This window comes from Nematolebias whitei, chromosome 16, assembly GCF_014905685.2.
Source record: "Nematolebias whitei isolate Nwh7 chromosome 16, NemWhi1, whole genome shotgun sequence".
NCBI lineage: Eukaryota > Metazoa > Chordata > Actinopteri > Cyprinodontiformes > Rivulidae > Nematolebias > Nematolebias whitei.
The window spans coordinates 7,462,296-7,477,985 of NC_056513.1; the positions used below are offsets into that span (position 1 = coordinate 7,462,296).

The 15,690-nt window shown below is 46.1% G+C and overlaps 2 protein-coding genes across 2 annotated transcripts in view; both read right to left on the bottom strand.

The window, feature by feature from the left end:
- Positions 1–258: 258 nt before the first annotated feature.
- LOC119422289 (BTB/POZ domain-containing protein 3) lies at positions 259–2,220 on the bottom strand. The gene is made up of 4 exons (XM_037689613.1): positions 2,069–2,220; positions 1,557–1,647; positions 1,365–1,483; positions 259–1,291 (listed from the first exon to the last, which is right to left on the bottom strand). The coding sequence occupies exons 1-4, from the start codon at positions 2,212–2,214 to the stop codon at positions 259–261; spliced, it is 1,389 nt and encodes a 462-aa protein (XP_037545541.1). The 5' UTR covers positions 2,215–2,220.
- Positions 2,221–5,925: 3,705 nt separating this feature from the next.
- The window catches only part of LOC119422290 (striatin), a 24,345-nt gene continuing 14,580 nt past the window's right edge, over positions 5,926–15,690 (bottom strand). Inside the window, exons 8-18 of the mRNA XM_037689614.1 lie at positions 15,282–15,395; positions 13,104–13,250; positions 12,897–13,033; positions 11,108–11,283; positions 10,698–10,748; positions 10,459–10,580; positions 10,213–10,380; positions 9,946–10,086; positions 6,910–7,011; positions 6,680–6,766; positions 5,926–6,499 (exon numbers count right to left, since the gene is read on the bottom strand). Coding sequence (XP_037545542.1) covers positions 6,330–6,499; positions 6,680–6,766; positions 6,910–7,011; positions 9,946–10,086; positions 10,213–10,380; positions 10,459–10,580; positions 10,698–10,748; positions 11,108–11,283; positions 12,897–13,033; positions 13,104–13,250; positions 15,282–15,395 — 1,415 coding nt within the window. The 3' untranslated portion in view covers positions 5,926–6,329. The remainder of the gene's footprint in view (positions 6,500–6,679; positions 6,767–6,909; positions 7,012–9,945; positions 10,087–10,212; positions 10,381–10,458; positions 10,581–10,697; positions 10,749–11,107; positions 11,284–12,896; positions 13,034–13,103; positions 13,251–15,281; positions 15,396–15,690) is intronic.

Sequence of the window (15,690 nt, forward strand, 5' to 3'; positions counted from 1 at the left end):
GTAAGACTTGCAGTGCCAAACATTTGGACCAGCGAGGTGGAGGAACCTCACATTCATTCCGACGCCTCTTTACAGTTCCTTCTGAATCCAACTAGAACCAGAACCATCAGAAAATCTAGGTTCTGTTCTGTCACAGACACCAGAACCATAAGAGTCCAGGTTCTGTTCTGGTGAAACCAGGAGTCCGTTGCTCATCTAGCAGCTCCATGTTTTCCCAGGTCCAACTCAGAGCAGAACCTATGCAGCGGCCCGGTCCAATCAGGCGTAAAAGATGAGTTCTGGGATCTGGCCTCCTTGCACTCCGGTTCCGTTGGTGCTGTCCGAGGAGCACTGGAACTGGAAGGTTACCTTCCCACACTGGACCTCCGTCATGCCCTCCTGACCAAAGTAGCTGAGCTCGTTCCCGTCCAGAACCACGCTGGCCGTGTAGAAGGTGTCGGGTTCTATCTGAACCGGGTAGTCGAACCAGACGGGGAAGGTGCTGCTGGACCCGTCTGAGAAGTACTTGATGATCCTCTGGGCCATGGGCACACCCTGACGCTTCAGCTCAATCTTGGCGCTGTACTCGGCAGAACCGCAGCTGGACCCGTACAGGCCGAAGCCGGCGATGAAGACCCGTTTGTCTACGGCGAACTGGATGCTGTCACAGCGGCCGCGGTACCGCCACTGGTTGCTGCGGTAGGCGCAGGACTGGAAGCGGTGGCAGCGCTGCGGCGACAGGCCCTTCCGGGGTTTGGTGCAGAACAGGAGGTCCGGTTTCTTGGAGGCCGTGTACCACAAGAAGATGTCGTTGGTTTCGTTGAGTGTCAGAACACCGGACTGCGCCGCTCCGTTGGCAAATTCCTCCAGCGCCATGGTGGGGATGCGGATCAGGTAAATAGCTTTTCCCAGAACCAGCCGCTTGTTCTCGATGGTTGGCTCCAGGTCTTGCCTCTGGCACTCGACCTCGGCCCAGTTCAGCGCCGCCTCAAACACCACCATCTCCTTGGCGTTGAGCGTCTCCCGCCGCAGGATGCTCTCCAGCGTCTGGACGTCGATGTCACAGAACCCTTCAGATCGCAGCGCCAGCTCGGCCTGGGCGTCGATGACCTCCCAGCAGCGCTGGGTCAGGTCCGGTTCCTCGAACAGGCAGCTCTGGGACAGCAGAACGCAAGCGTTCTTGGCACTCAGGCTCGTCTCCAGGAAGTTGACGCAGGCCCGGGCCAGATGAGGAACGATGTATTTCTTGGCGGCGTAGAGAGTGGCGAGCACCGTGTCGGCACACAGGTCGATCTCATCGCAGTAGATGTACCTGCGGGGGAAAGAAACCCGGTTCACACCGATCCATTAAGAGTTCAACCAAACAGAACCAAAGCTCTACGTACTTCAACATGGCCAGGAACGACGGCGGCTCCACATCAGGGATCCGGATCTCCTCCTGATCCTCGGCCAGTTCTCCGTAGAACATGGCGTGGAACACAGAGCTGCCCACAGCCAGGACGTACTGTCGGGTCGGAGGGACAAACACTTAGCACCTGTCAATCACCGGAGCTTCATGAGTGAAGAGGAGGGCTTACCTTGTGACCCGGGACTCGCTGGGTCCCTCCTGGTGGTCCGACCACAAAGTGAACATCTGCCATCATCTCATTGTTGAACATGACTGAATTCCTTCAAACGCAGAAACAGAACTTTGAGTATGGGTTTCGTGAGTTCATGAGGTGACCAGTCGGACCAAGTCCACCAGAACTCGGTCTCTGGTCAAACTCTGAACGGTGGTGGGTCACATGCATTCTTTTTTATTTACATTTCCCTCCGTGGATCCAGACCTTCACAGATTCTGTTAAAGCGGTTCTGGATCAGCAGTTCTCGATGAATGGGTCAGGACTTTTCACCACGTCAACATTTAGTTTTAATAGTTAATAAATATAGATAATTGAGAACATTCAACAAGAACTGCACCAGTCTGGTTTAGTTCTGTGGATAAACTCCTGTAGACCTGGTCCTAGCGGTCCCCCCTCTGTCCAGGACTCGCCTCTCCCGGATGGTCAGGATCTGACCCGGTCCCACCCCCCACACGGACCGGACTCACCTCTCCCGGATGGTCGGGTACAGGCCCTGCCAGCTGCAGCAGCCCTGCGCGGTGTTGTTGTTGCTGACGTTCTGCTGCTGGTTCTGATTCTGGTTCTGGATGGAGGCGGACACCAGATTCTTGGTGGGGAACAACTCTGCAGCCATCCTCAGCCAGTCAGACCGCAGGACGGATCATGGCAGTACCGAGACCCGAACCGAACCGGTCAGACACACAGAGCAGCCGAACTCCATAAATCTGACGGCTATTAGCTTCAGGCTAACGTTAGCCTCCCGAACCTAGCAGCTTGATCCTCCGCCGCTTTAAACCAAACATCGACTGAAGTTTCCGACAGTGAAGCTCGTGAGCAGCAGCTCAAACACACAAAAAAACACATTTAAGCTCAAATTAAACAATATTTTTTAACAGAACCTAGAAAAATAGGTACGTTTTGTTTACAGACCGAGGACTACAAACTCGACAGCCAATCAAAAAAAATCCCCGCCCATTTTTCTTCTTCTACTTTTAATTTAATGTGGAAGTCAGACATGAGATCACAGCGCCACCTGCTGGTTTTCTCGGCCTTGTAAACCTCTGCCCATCTTTACATCCGACAGATTCAGCCTCTTTTCATACCCAGTCTGTTGATTATTAACCGGATGAGTTATAAGATGCTCCAGCTCTGTTTTTATATTTTATCCTTCAGTAAACTGTGGACTACCTCCCCAGCAGGCTCAGATCAGGGATTTTAAAATAAACTCTTAAAATGTTTATTTTAAAAACATAAAACTTTGTAGAAACAATTGATCTGAACAAACATAGTCCTCGTTTTTTTTTGTTGTCAGTGAATAAATCCAAACATCCCTCTGAGGTGATAAAATATAAATCAATCTCAAATGCAGACGTGAGATCCTCATGTGCATCACACGACCAACAACAGTTTGACTAATTGGACTTTTCTCTATTCCGCACAGTGAAATACATTTATACGAATCAGCTGCTGCTTTTTAGTAGAATAAATTGCCAGCCCTGAATGCAGCATCACCTTTGTGCACATGGAGGTAAGAAAGTCTCGAAAGTCACATTCACAGGCAGTCGCTCCGACCGCAGCAGGTGATTCGTGCACGTGTATGACTTTGTTTGTGCAGAATATTGACATGTGTCCATTAGTAAAACTTGAGGATCTTACTCTCATCTCGTGACTCGTTTTGAGACCGATGCATGTTCACAGATAAAAAGGAGCTCCGTGTTCAGAACAGAAACCTGCCAGCGTCACAGCGTTTCTTTTATTGTTCCCATAAATGAGCCACGCTCGCATGTGGAAGAAACAAAACTGAACAAGAAGTGAAGTTTCTGTACAGCACCAGCAGCTTTACATTTGAAATTTACTAAAAGATTTAACAAATGAGCAGAACCTGGATCAGTTCTCCGTCTGATGGTTCAGACATCGTCATCCAGCTCAGGTTCCTGTTTCTGTCTGTAAAGGCAGAAGTGTTATCAGGCAAATGTCAGTTTACAGAACGCTGCTGAAATAAATCCTGATGGGAGAGCAGATCCATCAGCTGAACACTTCTCAGGTGAGAGCAACATGGAGACCCTTCAGCGGAAATAATTCATCACAAAAACAACAAAGATATCCAAAAATCTGAACAGATTCAATCATTTAAACAGCTTTCATTAAAAAAAACCTCAGTCTTGTTTTAACATTGCTATTTTTCTTTCTCTAGAACATGTAAACTTTATGAAGTTTATTTAAAACAAGCAGATCCGCTGTGGGTAACCTCACAAAGAAACCATCTTTAAAGTTTTGTTTATTTGGTTCAAATCTGTTCAGAATCATAGTGACAGAAACAGAATATTGTTCTAATTTCACCTGAAGCTAAAACGGTTCACTTTGGATTTATAAATTCAACATTTTCTGGATCAAACTGGACCAGAACCCTAAATGTCACCGCATGAAGCAAAAACCACAACAAACAAAAAAAAAAACAGATTTAAATAGTGTTTTTTTTTAACAAACATTTAGAAATTAAAAAAATTGTTTAAATATGTCCATGATTTCCCCTTTTCCACCTGGTTAATAAATATTCATTAGTTTCTTCTTTTTTTACAAGATTCAGACAAAATAAAATCTCTGAGATTAACGTTTCAAAATAAAAGCATGTTGTAGTGTTGAGAGGTGAAGTCGTGAACTTTTCAAGTAAAACAGAATAAAAAACATCTTTACCTGCATCTGAAACATCAAACATTTAGAAAACTACTTAAGTCTGAATATTTACACTAAATCCATCGTTTCCAGGACGTTTCCAGGACGTTTCCAGGACGTTTCCTGACGGAAGCCGGGCAGCGCACGTGAGCAGCTGTTGATGAGTTTGTTTACATCAATCAGCTGATTCATCTCTCCTGGATTATTTTGGCCCCTTAATAAATAAAAATAAAACTGAAATCTTGGCAGCAGGAGTTCCTCTGCAGCTACTTTACCACAGAGCACTAAGTCCAGAACCGACTCCAGAACCCGTCAAAGACCCGAAGAGGATGAAAACTGGTTCCGTTCGAGTCAGGTTTGATAAACGATAAACAAATCCGAAGGTTTGTGTTCAGGAGAAGAAACTCGATGGCTGACTCTGTTCCAGAAGACTGAATCCAACCGAGTTCTGGTTGTTCTGGCTCATTTCAGCTCAGGTTTGTTGTGTGTCTGACTGTACTTCTGGAATCACAGAGTCACAGAAATCCAGTCAAACTTTATTGATTCAGTCTGCTTCCTTTCTGTAAGCAAACTCTGAAATCCCATTTTGTGAAAATCTGCAGGAAGTTTTTTTTTTTTGTAGATTTTTGTCTGGACGTGAATCAGAAACACAACCAACACGTCAGCAGCTGAATCCAACCAGATCAAAGCTTTAAACCGTTTGAAGCTCAGAGGGGCTCTAAAGTTTGACCTCTGTCCGCCTGTAGGGGGTGTCGGCTAAAGATAGGACTGATTTAGTTCCAGACTGCAGGAAGAACTTCGGACAATAAATCATCAAACTGAGGTCAGTTGCACCTTCTGGTTCGCATCTGAGCATCACCACAAAAAATGATGTAAAGAAAAAAAAGGCACATTTAAAACCAAAAGTTATTTAAAGACAACGCGACCTCTGAGAAGACACCCACCACAAAAGATGCCAACGATTAGAGAGGTTACCAAGTAGAGACGCCACGACCTCCAAGACGATGCCAACTTCTGAGATGCCACCAACCTCTGAGATGACAAAACCTCTGCAATGCCACCAATCTCTGAGACACCAGTGACTAGAGACGCTACCAACCTCTGAGATGCCACTGACAAGAGACGCTACCAACCTCTGAGATGCCACTGACAAGAGACGCTACCAACCTCTGAGACGCCACTAACCTCTGAGACACCAGCGACTAGAAACGCCACCAACCTCTGAGACACTACCGACCTCTGAGACTACAAAACCTCTGAGAAGCCACCAACAAGAGACGCCACCTACTTCTGAGATGCCACTAACCTGAAACACCAGCTATTAGAGACGCCACCAACCTCTGAGATGACGAAACCTCTGAGACGTCACCGAATTTTGAGACGAGACCAACCTTTGAGATGCCACCAAAAAGAAACACCACCAACCTCTGAGATGCCACCGACTAGAGACGCCACCAACTTCCGAGACGACGCCAACCTCTGAGATGCCAGTGACAAGACACCACCAACCTCTGTGATGCCACTGACCTCTGAGACACCACCGACCTCTAAAACGCCACCAACCTTCGAGATGCCACAAACCTCAGATGACAAAACCTCAGACGCCACCAACTTCTGAGACGCGAGCGAGTCCTAGAGATACCACCAACCTCGGAGACAACAAATCCTCTGAGATGACCAAACGTTTGAGATGGCAAAACCTCTGAAATGCCACCAACCTTTGAGACACCACCTAGAGACGCCACCGACCTCTGAGACGACAACCTCTGAGATAGCGACAACCTCTGAGATGCCCCTAACCGCAGAGAAGCTGCCAATGTCAGTCTGTTTGGGTTTAGGTTTTGGGTTGAGATACGTTTATACAGAAAAACTTCAGATTCCAGTTTGTCCCCGTTTTAATGCTGTGCCTTGTTTCATTAATTCCTTTAGAGTCTGCTGGTTCTGGGACTTGGGCCAGCCCAAATCCAGAGGGGTGGAGCTCTGAGGGGTTCTGATGGAGAAATCAAGATGATCTGAGGTTACATCGTCTGTCTCCAACCCCCCACCACAGTCTCCACTCATCCTCCTAGCTCCAGGTCATACAAAGACCTTGGCGAGAGCGTCGGCACCAGCACTGCCGATGTAACACTTAGTGGGGTGGAACGCCACATCATGGATGGACTCCTCAAACTTTTTGCGGTGGGCAGTGAACTCCTGGATGCAGGTCTTACTCTCCATGTTCCACAGACGAATGGAGCAGTCGTGACCTGCGAAGGTAACCCAGTCAGAAGGTAAAACAGACACTTCCTGTCACCAAACAAAAGAAATTCTGACAAGAACAGCTGAATGTTTAACAATGTTAACAGAAGTGATCATAACCTTACTATTTTACATAAAAAGTATATGTAAACACCTAAATACAAAAATCAGTTTGGATGAAGACTTACTGCCTGACATCAGGTACAGCCCGTTTGGATCCACAGCAAGACATGTGACAGAGTCCAAATGGGCGACCATGGAGTGGATCAGTTTACCTTCAGTCAGAAACACAGCAAACAAAAACAAACTAATCTTTAATCTCAAACAACAAATTAAAGAACCAGAAAACAGAGACTGCCAGTAAGAAGACAGAAAACTCTCAGAAATCTGTTTAAAATCCAACAGAACTGAGTCCCACCTGTGTTGTTATCGAAGAACTGGATGCAACGGTCCTCCTGAGCTGTGATGGTGATTGGCAGTGTAGGATGACTCAACACTTTGTTGATCTTGCATGGAGTTTCTGTAAAGGCATGAAAAAAAAACAATTAAGAAAAAAAAGTGAAACATATTAACATGGCCATACATCCATCCATCCTCTTGTTCTGGACTCAGGTCTTGAGGGCAGCATCTTGATAAAGAAGATCCAGACCTCTCTCTAAACAGCCACCTCATTCAGCTCTCCTGGGAGAACTCCAAGATGTTCAAAGACCAGCTGAGATATATGGTCTATCCAGTGTGTCCTGGGTCTTCCTTGAGGTCTCCTTTCAGTTGGACATGTCCAGAACATCTCCCTAGGGAGGCATCCAGGGTCCATCCTGACCAGATGTCTGAACCACTTCAACAGTCTCCTCTCAATGTGGAGGAGCAGCGGCTGTACTCTGAATCTCTCCTGGAGAACTGAACTTCTCACCCTATCCCTAAAGAGGGTCCAGCTACTCTATAGTGAAAACTCAAATAGACCTCCTAGATCTAGGAATGTAGATCGATCAGTAAACGGAGTTTCTCATTGCAGCTCAACTCCCTCTTCACCACAAAGAACCAGTAAATAGTCCACAATACTGGTGAAGCAATGATTTATCTTTTGCGTCTCATTATTCATTTACTCATAAACAAAACCCAAATACCTAAACTTGAGGCAGAACTTCACTCCCAACCTAGTAAGGACAGTCTATCCTTTTTATGACTGAGGACCATGGCCTCAGATCTGGAGATGCTGATCCTCATCCCAGCTGTGAACCGCTCCAGTGTGAGTTGGATATCACGATACAATGATGCCAACAGGACCGCAAATAGCAGAGATGGAATCTGGAGGCCACCAAACCAGACTCGATCCATCCCCTGGCTGCAATGACAAATTCTGTCCATGAAAGTTATGAACAGAATTGGTGACAACAAGCAGCCCTAGTGGAGTCCAACATGCACCTGAAGGAGTCCAACTTACTACTGGCAACAAGAACCAAACTATCACCGCTTGCATAGAGACTGAATGGTCAGTAGTAACGGACACCAATCCCATACTCACGGAGCACCCCCAGTGTACCTCGAGGAACATGGCCGAACGCCTTTTCCAAGTCCACAAAACACATGTAGACTGGATGGGCAAACTCCCATGACCCCTCAAGGACCCTAGTGAGAATAAAGAGCTGGTCCAGTTTTCCATGGTCAAGATGGAACTCACATTGTTCCTCCTAGATCTGAGGTTCTACCATTGATCGGACTCACTTCTCCAGCACCCCTGAATAGACCTTATTATCGATGGGGCGGCTGTGACTGAGTGGTTAGAGTAGTCATCCTCCAATGCAAGAGTTGGGGGTTTGGTTCCACCAGCAGTCACATGCCGAATTGTCCATGGGCAAGGCACTGAACCCCTCATTGCCTTCAATGTGTCCCGTCCATCTATGAATGTGATAAAGCACTGATTATTCGTTGTATAGATATAGAAGAGTGCTATATGAATGGGTAAATGAGGGCACAGATTGTAGTGCAAAGTGCTTTTGAGTATCTTGATTAGACAGAAAGGCGCTATACAGTCCATTTACCATTTACCTTACCATGGAGACTAGGGAGAGTAATGTCCCTATAATTGGAATACACCTTATGACCCCACTTTGTGAAGAGGGGAACCACCACCCAAGTCTGCCAATCCAGTGGCACTGCCCCTCAAGTCCATGCAATGTCCACACATGGCAAGCAAACTCTGCAACATCCAGAGCCTTGAGGAATCCAGGGCAGATCTCGTATAACCCCGGAGCCCTGCTGCCATGGTACTTTTTAACTACCTTGGCGACCTCAGCCCCAGTTATGGACAGACCAACCCCAAAGTCCCCGACTCAGCTTCCTCCATGAAAGACATGTTGGTGGGATTGAGAAGGTCCGAGAAGTATTCTCTCTACTTCCTGACGACATCGCTAGTTGAGGTCAACATCACCCCATCTTCAGTGAACACAGTGTTAGTAAAGCGCTGCTTTCCTCTCCTCAGCTGTCTGAAGGTTTGCCAGAATCTCCTCAAAGCCAAAACCAAACCAAACTCTTCCCACATCTGAACTTTTGCCTCAGCAACAACCAGGGCTGCAGACCATTTAGCTCACAGATACCCCTCAGCTGCTTCAAGAGTCTTACCAGCCAACAAGGTCCAATAGGACTCCTTCAACTTGACGGCCTCCCTAACCTGGGATGTCCACCACTGAGTTTGAGGATAGCTGCTGCAAGAGTCACTGACAACAATGTGGCCACAGCTCAACGCAGCTACCTCAACAATGGAGGTGAGGAACATGGCCCACTCAGACTCAATGTGCCCCCCACAGCTGGGATGCTACTCAGAGGTATGAGTTGAAGGTCCTTTGAAATAATGTTTTTGGGCCAAGGTAGAATGTGTTTTTGTTAAATCACTCGTTATATCATCTGTAATAACTTAGAATATGATTTGCATGGAAGGTCTTATCACCACCAAATATGAAAGGGAAATTTCTAGAAATTACATGTTATTGGTGAGCCTACGTGCAGTAATTACAGACTCCATAAAGTATGGGCTGGGGCCATGAGTTTTGGCTAGGCTGACCCAGAGTGTTCACTCTAATGGGTGACAAGTGAACAAGTGAGAGATAAACTATCTGTAGCGACGTACAAGGAATGTATAAAGTGTCTGTGTAAATATGTATGGGTTATGTTTTTTTGGATTTTGATGCTTTTCAGCTGATCACTATCGTTATGCTCTTAATAACCTCATTATTTGCTGTCAGACAGTTTCAGTGTACCCACAACATTTGGCGGCCAACATGGGGTGTCAAATGTTGCAGGTTTTTATCATCAGATTCTATCTTTCCCAGCAAACTCTCACTACACATTTGTGTCTATCAGGTCTGTCTGGCATCTTCCTCCACCATCTGATCCAACTCACAGGTGCTGATCAGTTGACAGCTCAGCTCCTCTCATCGCCCAAGTGTCCCAAACATACCTGGAGGTCCAGAAGAGTCAAGTTTCAGGAGGAGCTGCTGCGTCTCCATGTTGAAGAGTCCGATGTGTCCGCTGTTGAAGGACGTCACCATGTAAGCCGGCTCACAGCTCACCAGGTCTAATGAAGTAGGGACGCCCAGATCTGAACCAGAACACACAACAATGTTATCGGAACCAAAGATGAAGGAAGGATATATAGTTTTTGCTACTGAAGAAGGTTCTGGCTGAGAAACAGACATTTTGGTTCTGGACACAGATGCTTTCTCACCTCCACCCTTGTTAAAAACTGCCAGAGATGGTGCGACGTCGGCAGCGCTCCAAAGTCGGACTGTTCCATCAGCCGAGCAGGAGAGGAGGCGGTGGTGTGCCGAGCTGTAGACCAGATCCCAGACTGAGTCTGTATGTTCACAGAACGCCCCCCGCAGGACAGAGCACTCTGTAAAAAGACATTTGACCTTTCAATAAACCGTCCAACCCTGAATCTTTTACAGGAGTGACAGAGACAAAGGAGTACCGTAGGAGTCGTACGGGTCCACATTCGGGTTGGGGGTGTTCCAGCTCTGGACGGTCCCATCGACCCCCCCACTGAAGCACTGATCGCCGCTGGAGCTCATGGTGACGCAGAGAACAGCACCGCTGCACAGAGCAGTTTCTACTCAGACTTTTATTCTCTAAACGTGACAATAAAGCCTCTGAACAAAGTTTTCTGTCTGCAGAGCTGAGACAACCCTCCAGAACTCAACATCATCTCACCTGTGAGCTCTGAATGTGTAGATGGGTTCTACGTCTAACGCCGCACACCTGGAAGATCCAAACAGAACCACCAAACATCAGAACTCTGGGAATGGTCCTGTGTTTACCAGACAGAACCCTCTGAGGTTCTGACTCTCCTCCTCATCTTCAGGTTCAGAACTTCAACAAGAACTAAACCAGAACTTTGATCAGAACCGGAAAAAGAGCAGCTGTTTATCAGTTGGACAACAGCGCCCCCGTCAGGTCAAACTGAGAACAGCTTCTGCTGAAGTTTGATCAGTTTGACAGAAAACAACAAAAACAACAACAAACATTTTGTAAGAACTAACAGAAGGGTTTAACTAAGATTTCAACTTTAAATTAAACCTTTACATGAATTTGTATTTATTTATATTAGTTGAAACTCTCACTTCTTGACCGGCGCCGTCTTCTGAAGGTTCCACAGTTTCAGGGTGTGATCCTCGGACGCCGTGACCAGAACCGGTTCCACTGGGTGGAAAGCCAGACTCCGGACCGAGTCGAAGTGGCTCCGCAGGGTGAACTTTGGGTTCCAGGTCTTCCTCAGAGCATCCGTGTTGTTGGTGATCTGAGGAAGACGTGATTCAGAGAGATTAAAACAAAACATAATTACTGTAGATGTAATAATATTAAACAAAATTATTGTTGTTTAGATTGTGTTAAACTCTTTTGCCAGATCCCAGAGGGTTTATTTTCTTATTTTAGTGAAGGGCATTAAAACAAAATAATGTTATACAGCGTGGCTCAGTTGATAGAGCTGTTGCCTTTCAGTGAGAAGGTCCCCGGTTCAAATCCCGGTTCGGAATCTTTCTGGGTGGAATTTGCATGTTCTGTCTATGCATGTTTGGGTTTTCTTCGGGTCCTCCCACAGACCAAAAACATGCATGTTGGGCTGATTGGCAACTCTAAATTGTCCCAAGGTGTGAGAGAGAGAGAATGGTTGGTTGTCTCATTTGTCTCTATGTGTCCCTGTGATGGACTGGAGACCTGCCAAGGGTGTCCCCCGTCTCTCGCACAGTGACTGCTGGACATGAGCAACAGTGATTCCCACGACCCAAAAACGAAGAAGTGGGTAAAGATAATTGATGGATGGATGGATGTTATACATGAAAGAAAATCCACATGATGGGAATAAAAATCAAATGTTTAAAAGATGATTTTTAAACATCTACAGTTTCCTCTGACAGATCATTGAATTCATGAGTTCATTTTTCATTTGTTTCAGTTCAGACAAACATAATTAAATATGAAATATAAATGTATGTTTAAACACTGAACAAAAATATAAACGTTACTACCATGCCATCTCCAAAGGCATTTCAGAAAATTTGGCAGTACAGTACATCCAACCAGTCTTGCAGCCACAGACCACGTGTAACTACACCAGCCCAGTGTTCACTGTCCATAACATACGCCTGCCCCATACCATGACCCCACCGCCACCATGGGCCACTCGATTCACAAAGTTGACATCAGCAAACCGCTCACCCATACACACAGTCTGCAATTTGCCCTGTTCAGTGAAAACCGGGATTAATCTGTGAAGAGAACGTCTTTCCAACGTGCCATACGCCATCGAATTTGAGTATTTGTCCACTCAAGTCAGTTACAGTGATAAACTGCAGTCAGGTGGCGACCCTGATGAAGATGATGAGTATGCAGAAAAGCTTCCAGATCTACTGCCAAATTCACTGAAATGCCTTTGGAGATGGTTTATAGTAGAGAAATGAATATTCAAATCACAAGCAACATCTCTGGTGGACATTCCTGCAGTCAGCATGTAACTGCACGCTCCCTCATAACTTACGAGATCTGTGTCATTATGCTGTGTGATAAAACTGCACATTTTAGAGTGGCCTTTTATTGTGGTCAGCCTAAAGCACACCTGTGAGGTGGATGGATTATCCTGAAAAAGGAGAAGTGCTCACTAACACAGATTTACACAAATTTCTGAACATTTAAGAGAAAAAGGCCTTATGAGTACCGGTACACAGAAAAAGTCTCAGATCTTCGTGTTCAGCTCATGAAAAATGGGAGCACAAACAAAAAAAGTGTTGCATTAATGTTTTGTTCAGTGTAGTTAAAAACTTAAAAACGGAATTAAACGTGAAAGGCCGCTGTTTTATCGATCCCTCTTCCTCTTGTTTGGGTCTGAACTAGGATTCGTTTTGAGGAACTCACGTCAAAGCCCAGACTTTCTGCCTCGTTGGCGACTGTCAGTCCGGCCAGTTCTCCCAGACCCAGCTCATTGGACACGGCCTCATCCACTCGGCCCAGAAGGAACGACTTTCCTGACGACGGCAGGAATGTCATCGGCTCTATGGAGAAAAAACAGGTCTGAATGCCGAGCTTTGATTGGCTAACAGCAGACAGGAAGTTCAGGTTTACCATCTTCAGGACGGCCCACTTCCTGCTCGTTGAGTCTGGGTACGATGGACCGTGAGGGAGGCGTCATGGGGGCCGTCTGCATGGGGGGGAGCTCCTCGGTGTCCCGCAGGTTCGCCAACATGTCCTGGAGTTTGGACCGGTTTGGTCCTGGAAGAGGGAAGAGGAGAAAAATGTGACGACAGAGAACGTCTGCAGAGTGTCACACAGAAGAAAAAACTGACAAAAGCAGCTAAACAGAACCAGAACCGGGTCTGCTGCAGAATTTATTCCAACAGAAACTGGAAACAACCATCAGAAAACACTGAGCATAAAACTAGCAAACGGTATCAACTAATTTAGCTGAGATCTTAGGTCTGTTGGTTCTACACTGATGGTTGAATGATGGTGTGACTCCCAAACATCTAAAAGATCTAGAAAGAAACAAAACAAGTGGACTTCTGATCTGTGATTGAAGACGTTTTTCTTCAGGGGAGCTCCATAATTTAAAAACTGGACGGTGTGGAGTTCTGAGCTTCAACTTTAATGTGAAGCTCAGTTACAGCTGAACTCACAGGCAGATCACCTCTCATCCCTCTTGAGGGTCATCAGGAGACTAACCCTCTCCAGGGAGAATAAAAACTGTCAGAAATTTTAGAGGCTTTTAAATTTTGAGCAGGAACATTTGGTGAATCCTGATTTGTTCTTTGTTCTGAGATTTAAAACAATGCAGTTTAAATTAGGTTAATATTTTTATTGAATATTTCTGTGCTGAGCCACATGATGAAGATCTGGGAGAGAGACGAGAGGTGACCATTTGTGAGCAGCAGTATGGTTTCATGCCAAGAAAGAGCACCACAGATGCCATCTTTGCATTGGGGATGCTGATGAAGAAGTACAGAGAGGGTCAGAAAGAACTCCATTGTGTCTTTGTGCATTTAGAAAAAGCATATGACAGGAGGACATGTTAGACAGGTACAGGACATGTTAGACTGGTACATGACATGTTAGACTGGTACATGACATGTTAGACAGGTACAGGACATGTTAGACAGGTATAGGGCATGTATGAGGACAGCAGGACATGTATAAGGACAGCAGGACAGTAGTGAGATGTGCTGTAGGAGTGACAGATAGCTTCAAGGTGGAGGTGGGAGTGCATCAAGGATTGGCTCTGAGCCCCTTCTTGTTTGCTCTGGTGATGGACCGACTAACAGATGTTGTCAGGCAGGAATCCCCGTGGACTATGATGTTTGCAGATGACGTTGTGATCTGTGGTGATTACAGGGAACAGGTGGAAGAGAACTTGAAGAGGTGGAGGTATGCACTTGAAAGAAGAGGAATGAAAGTCAGCCATAGTAAGACAGAGTACATGTGTGCAAATGAGAGGGAGGAGGTGGAACAGTGAGGCTACAAGGAGCAGAGGTCACAAAGGTTCAGGACTTCAAGGACCTGGGGTCCACTGTCCAGGAAAATGGAGAGTGTGGTAAAGAAGTGAAAGAGTCCAGGCAGGATGGAATGGATGGAGAAAAGTTTCAGGAGTATGGTTGTATGTTGTATGGTCTGGAGTTGTATGGTCTGGAGTTGTATGGTCTGGAGACAGAGACACAGACAAAAAGACAGGAGCTAAAACTGGAAGTAGCAGAAATGAAGATGCTGAGGTTCTCCTTAGGAGTGACAAGGATGGATAAGATTAGGAATGAGATCATCAGAGGTACAGCACAGGTTGAAGAAATGGGAGATATAGAGAGGCCAGACCTAGACGGTTTGGACATGTCCAGAGGCGGGACAATGGTTTGGACATGTCCAGAGGCGGGACAGTGGGTATATTGATAGAAGGATGTTAGAAATGCAGCTGCCAGGAAAAAGACAAAGAGGAGATACTGTATATAGATGCAGTTAGAGAGGACATGGAGATAGTTGGAGTGAGGACAGAGTTAGATGGAGGAGGAGGACTCACTACTAGAGACCCTGCAGAGGGAAAAGCTGAAAGATTAAGATTAAATAATCCTGTGACCGTGGACAGGGGGCACTGTTGGACCTGGGTCAAAAAGAAAAGTTCAACTTTAACAGGAAGAGGTGGAAAATAAGGTTTCAGAACAAAAAGATTTTAAACGATTAAATGTAAATAAAAACAGCAGGTTGGGTCAGAAACATAAAGATATGGGTGAGGAGGAAGAACCGGTCCAGTCCAGGACGTACTTTTCACGCCCTTCTTTCCTTTCCGCTCCTTCTTGTACTGCTCCTTCAGCTGAGTGATCAGACCCTGGTCCACGTCCCAGCCCAGGTTCTCCAGAGGAGACGGCTCATCTTTCTCTGCAGGAGGAAGAGAAAACATACCGTCTCTTCACCCAAAACACACCGGGAAGAACCAGGTCGGAGGAACAAATGGGTCTGAGAGTCGGTCAGAACGATTCAGATCAATTTGTTCTTCAGTCATCACAAGGTTTTAAACATCAGACAACAGAAAAAATAAATACAGGATAAAATAATAAAACGCTTGGTTCAATTGTCCCTGTGATGGACTGGAGACCTGTCCAGATGTCCCTGTGATCAATGGATAGATGGATGGATGGGTGGGTGAATGGATGGATGGATGGATGATGAATGG

Coding starts and splice junctions, on each gene's coding strand:
- LOC119422289 (XM_037689613.1), bottom strand. CDS start 2,214: ATGGCTGCAGAGTTGTTCCCCACCAAGAATCTGGTGTCCGCCTCCATC. Junction 1,648..2,068: donor TACCCGACCATCCGGGAGAG/GTGAGTCCGGTC, acceptor CTGCGTTTGAAG/GAATTCAGTCATGTTCAACA. Junction 1,484..1,556: donor AGCGAGTCCCGGGTCACAAG/GTAAGCCCTCCT, acceptor CCGACCCGACAG/TACGTCCTGGCTGTGGGCAG.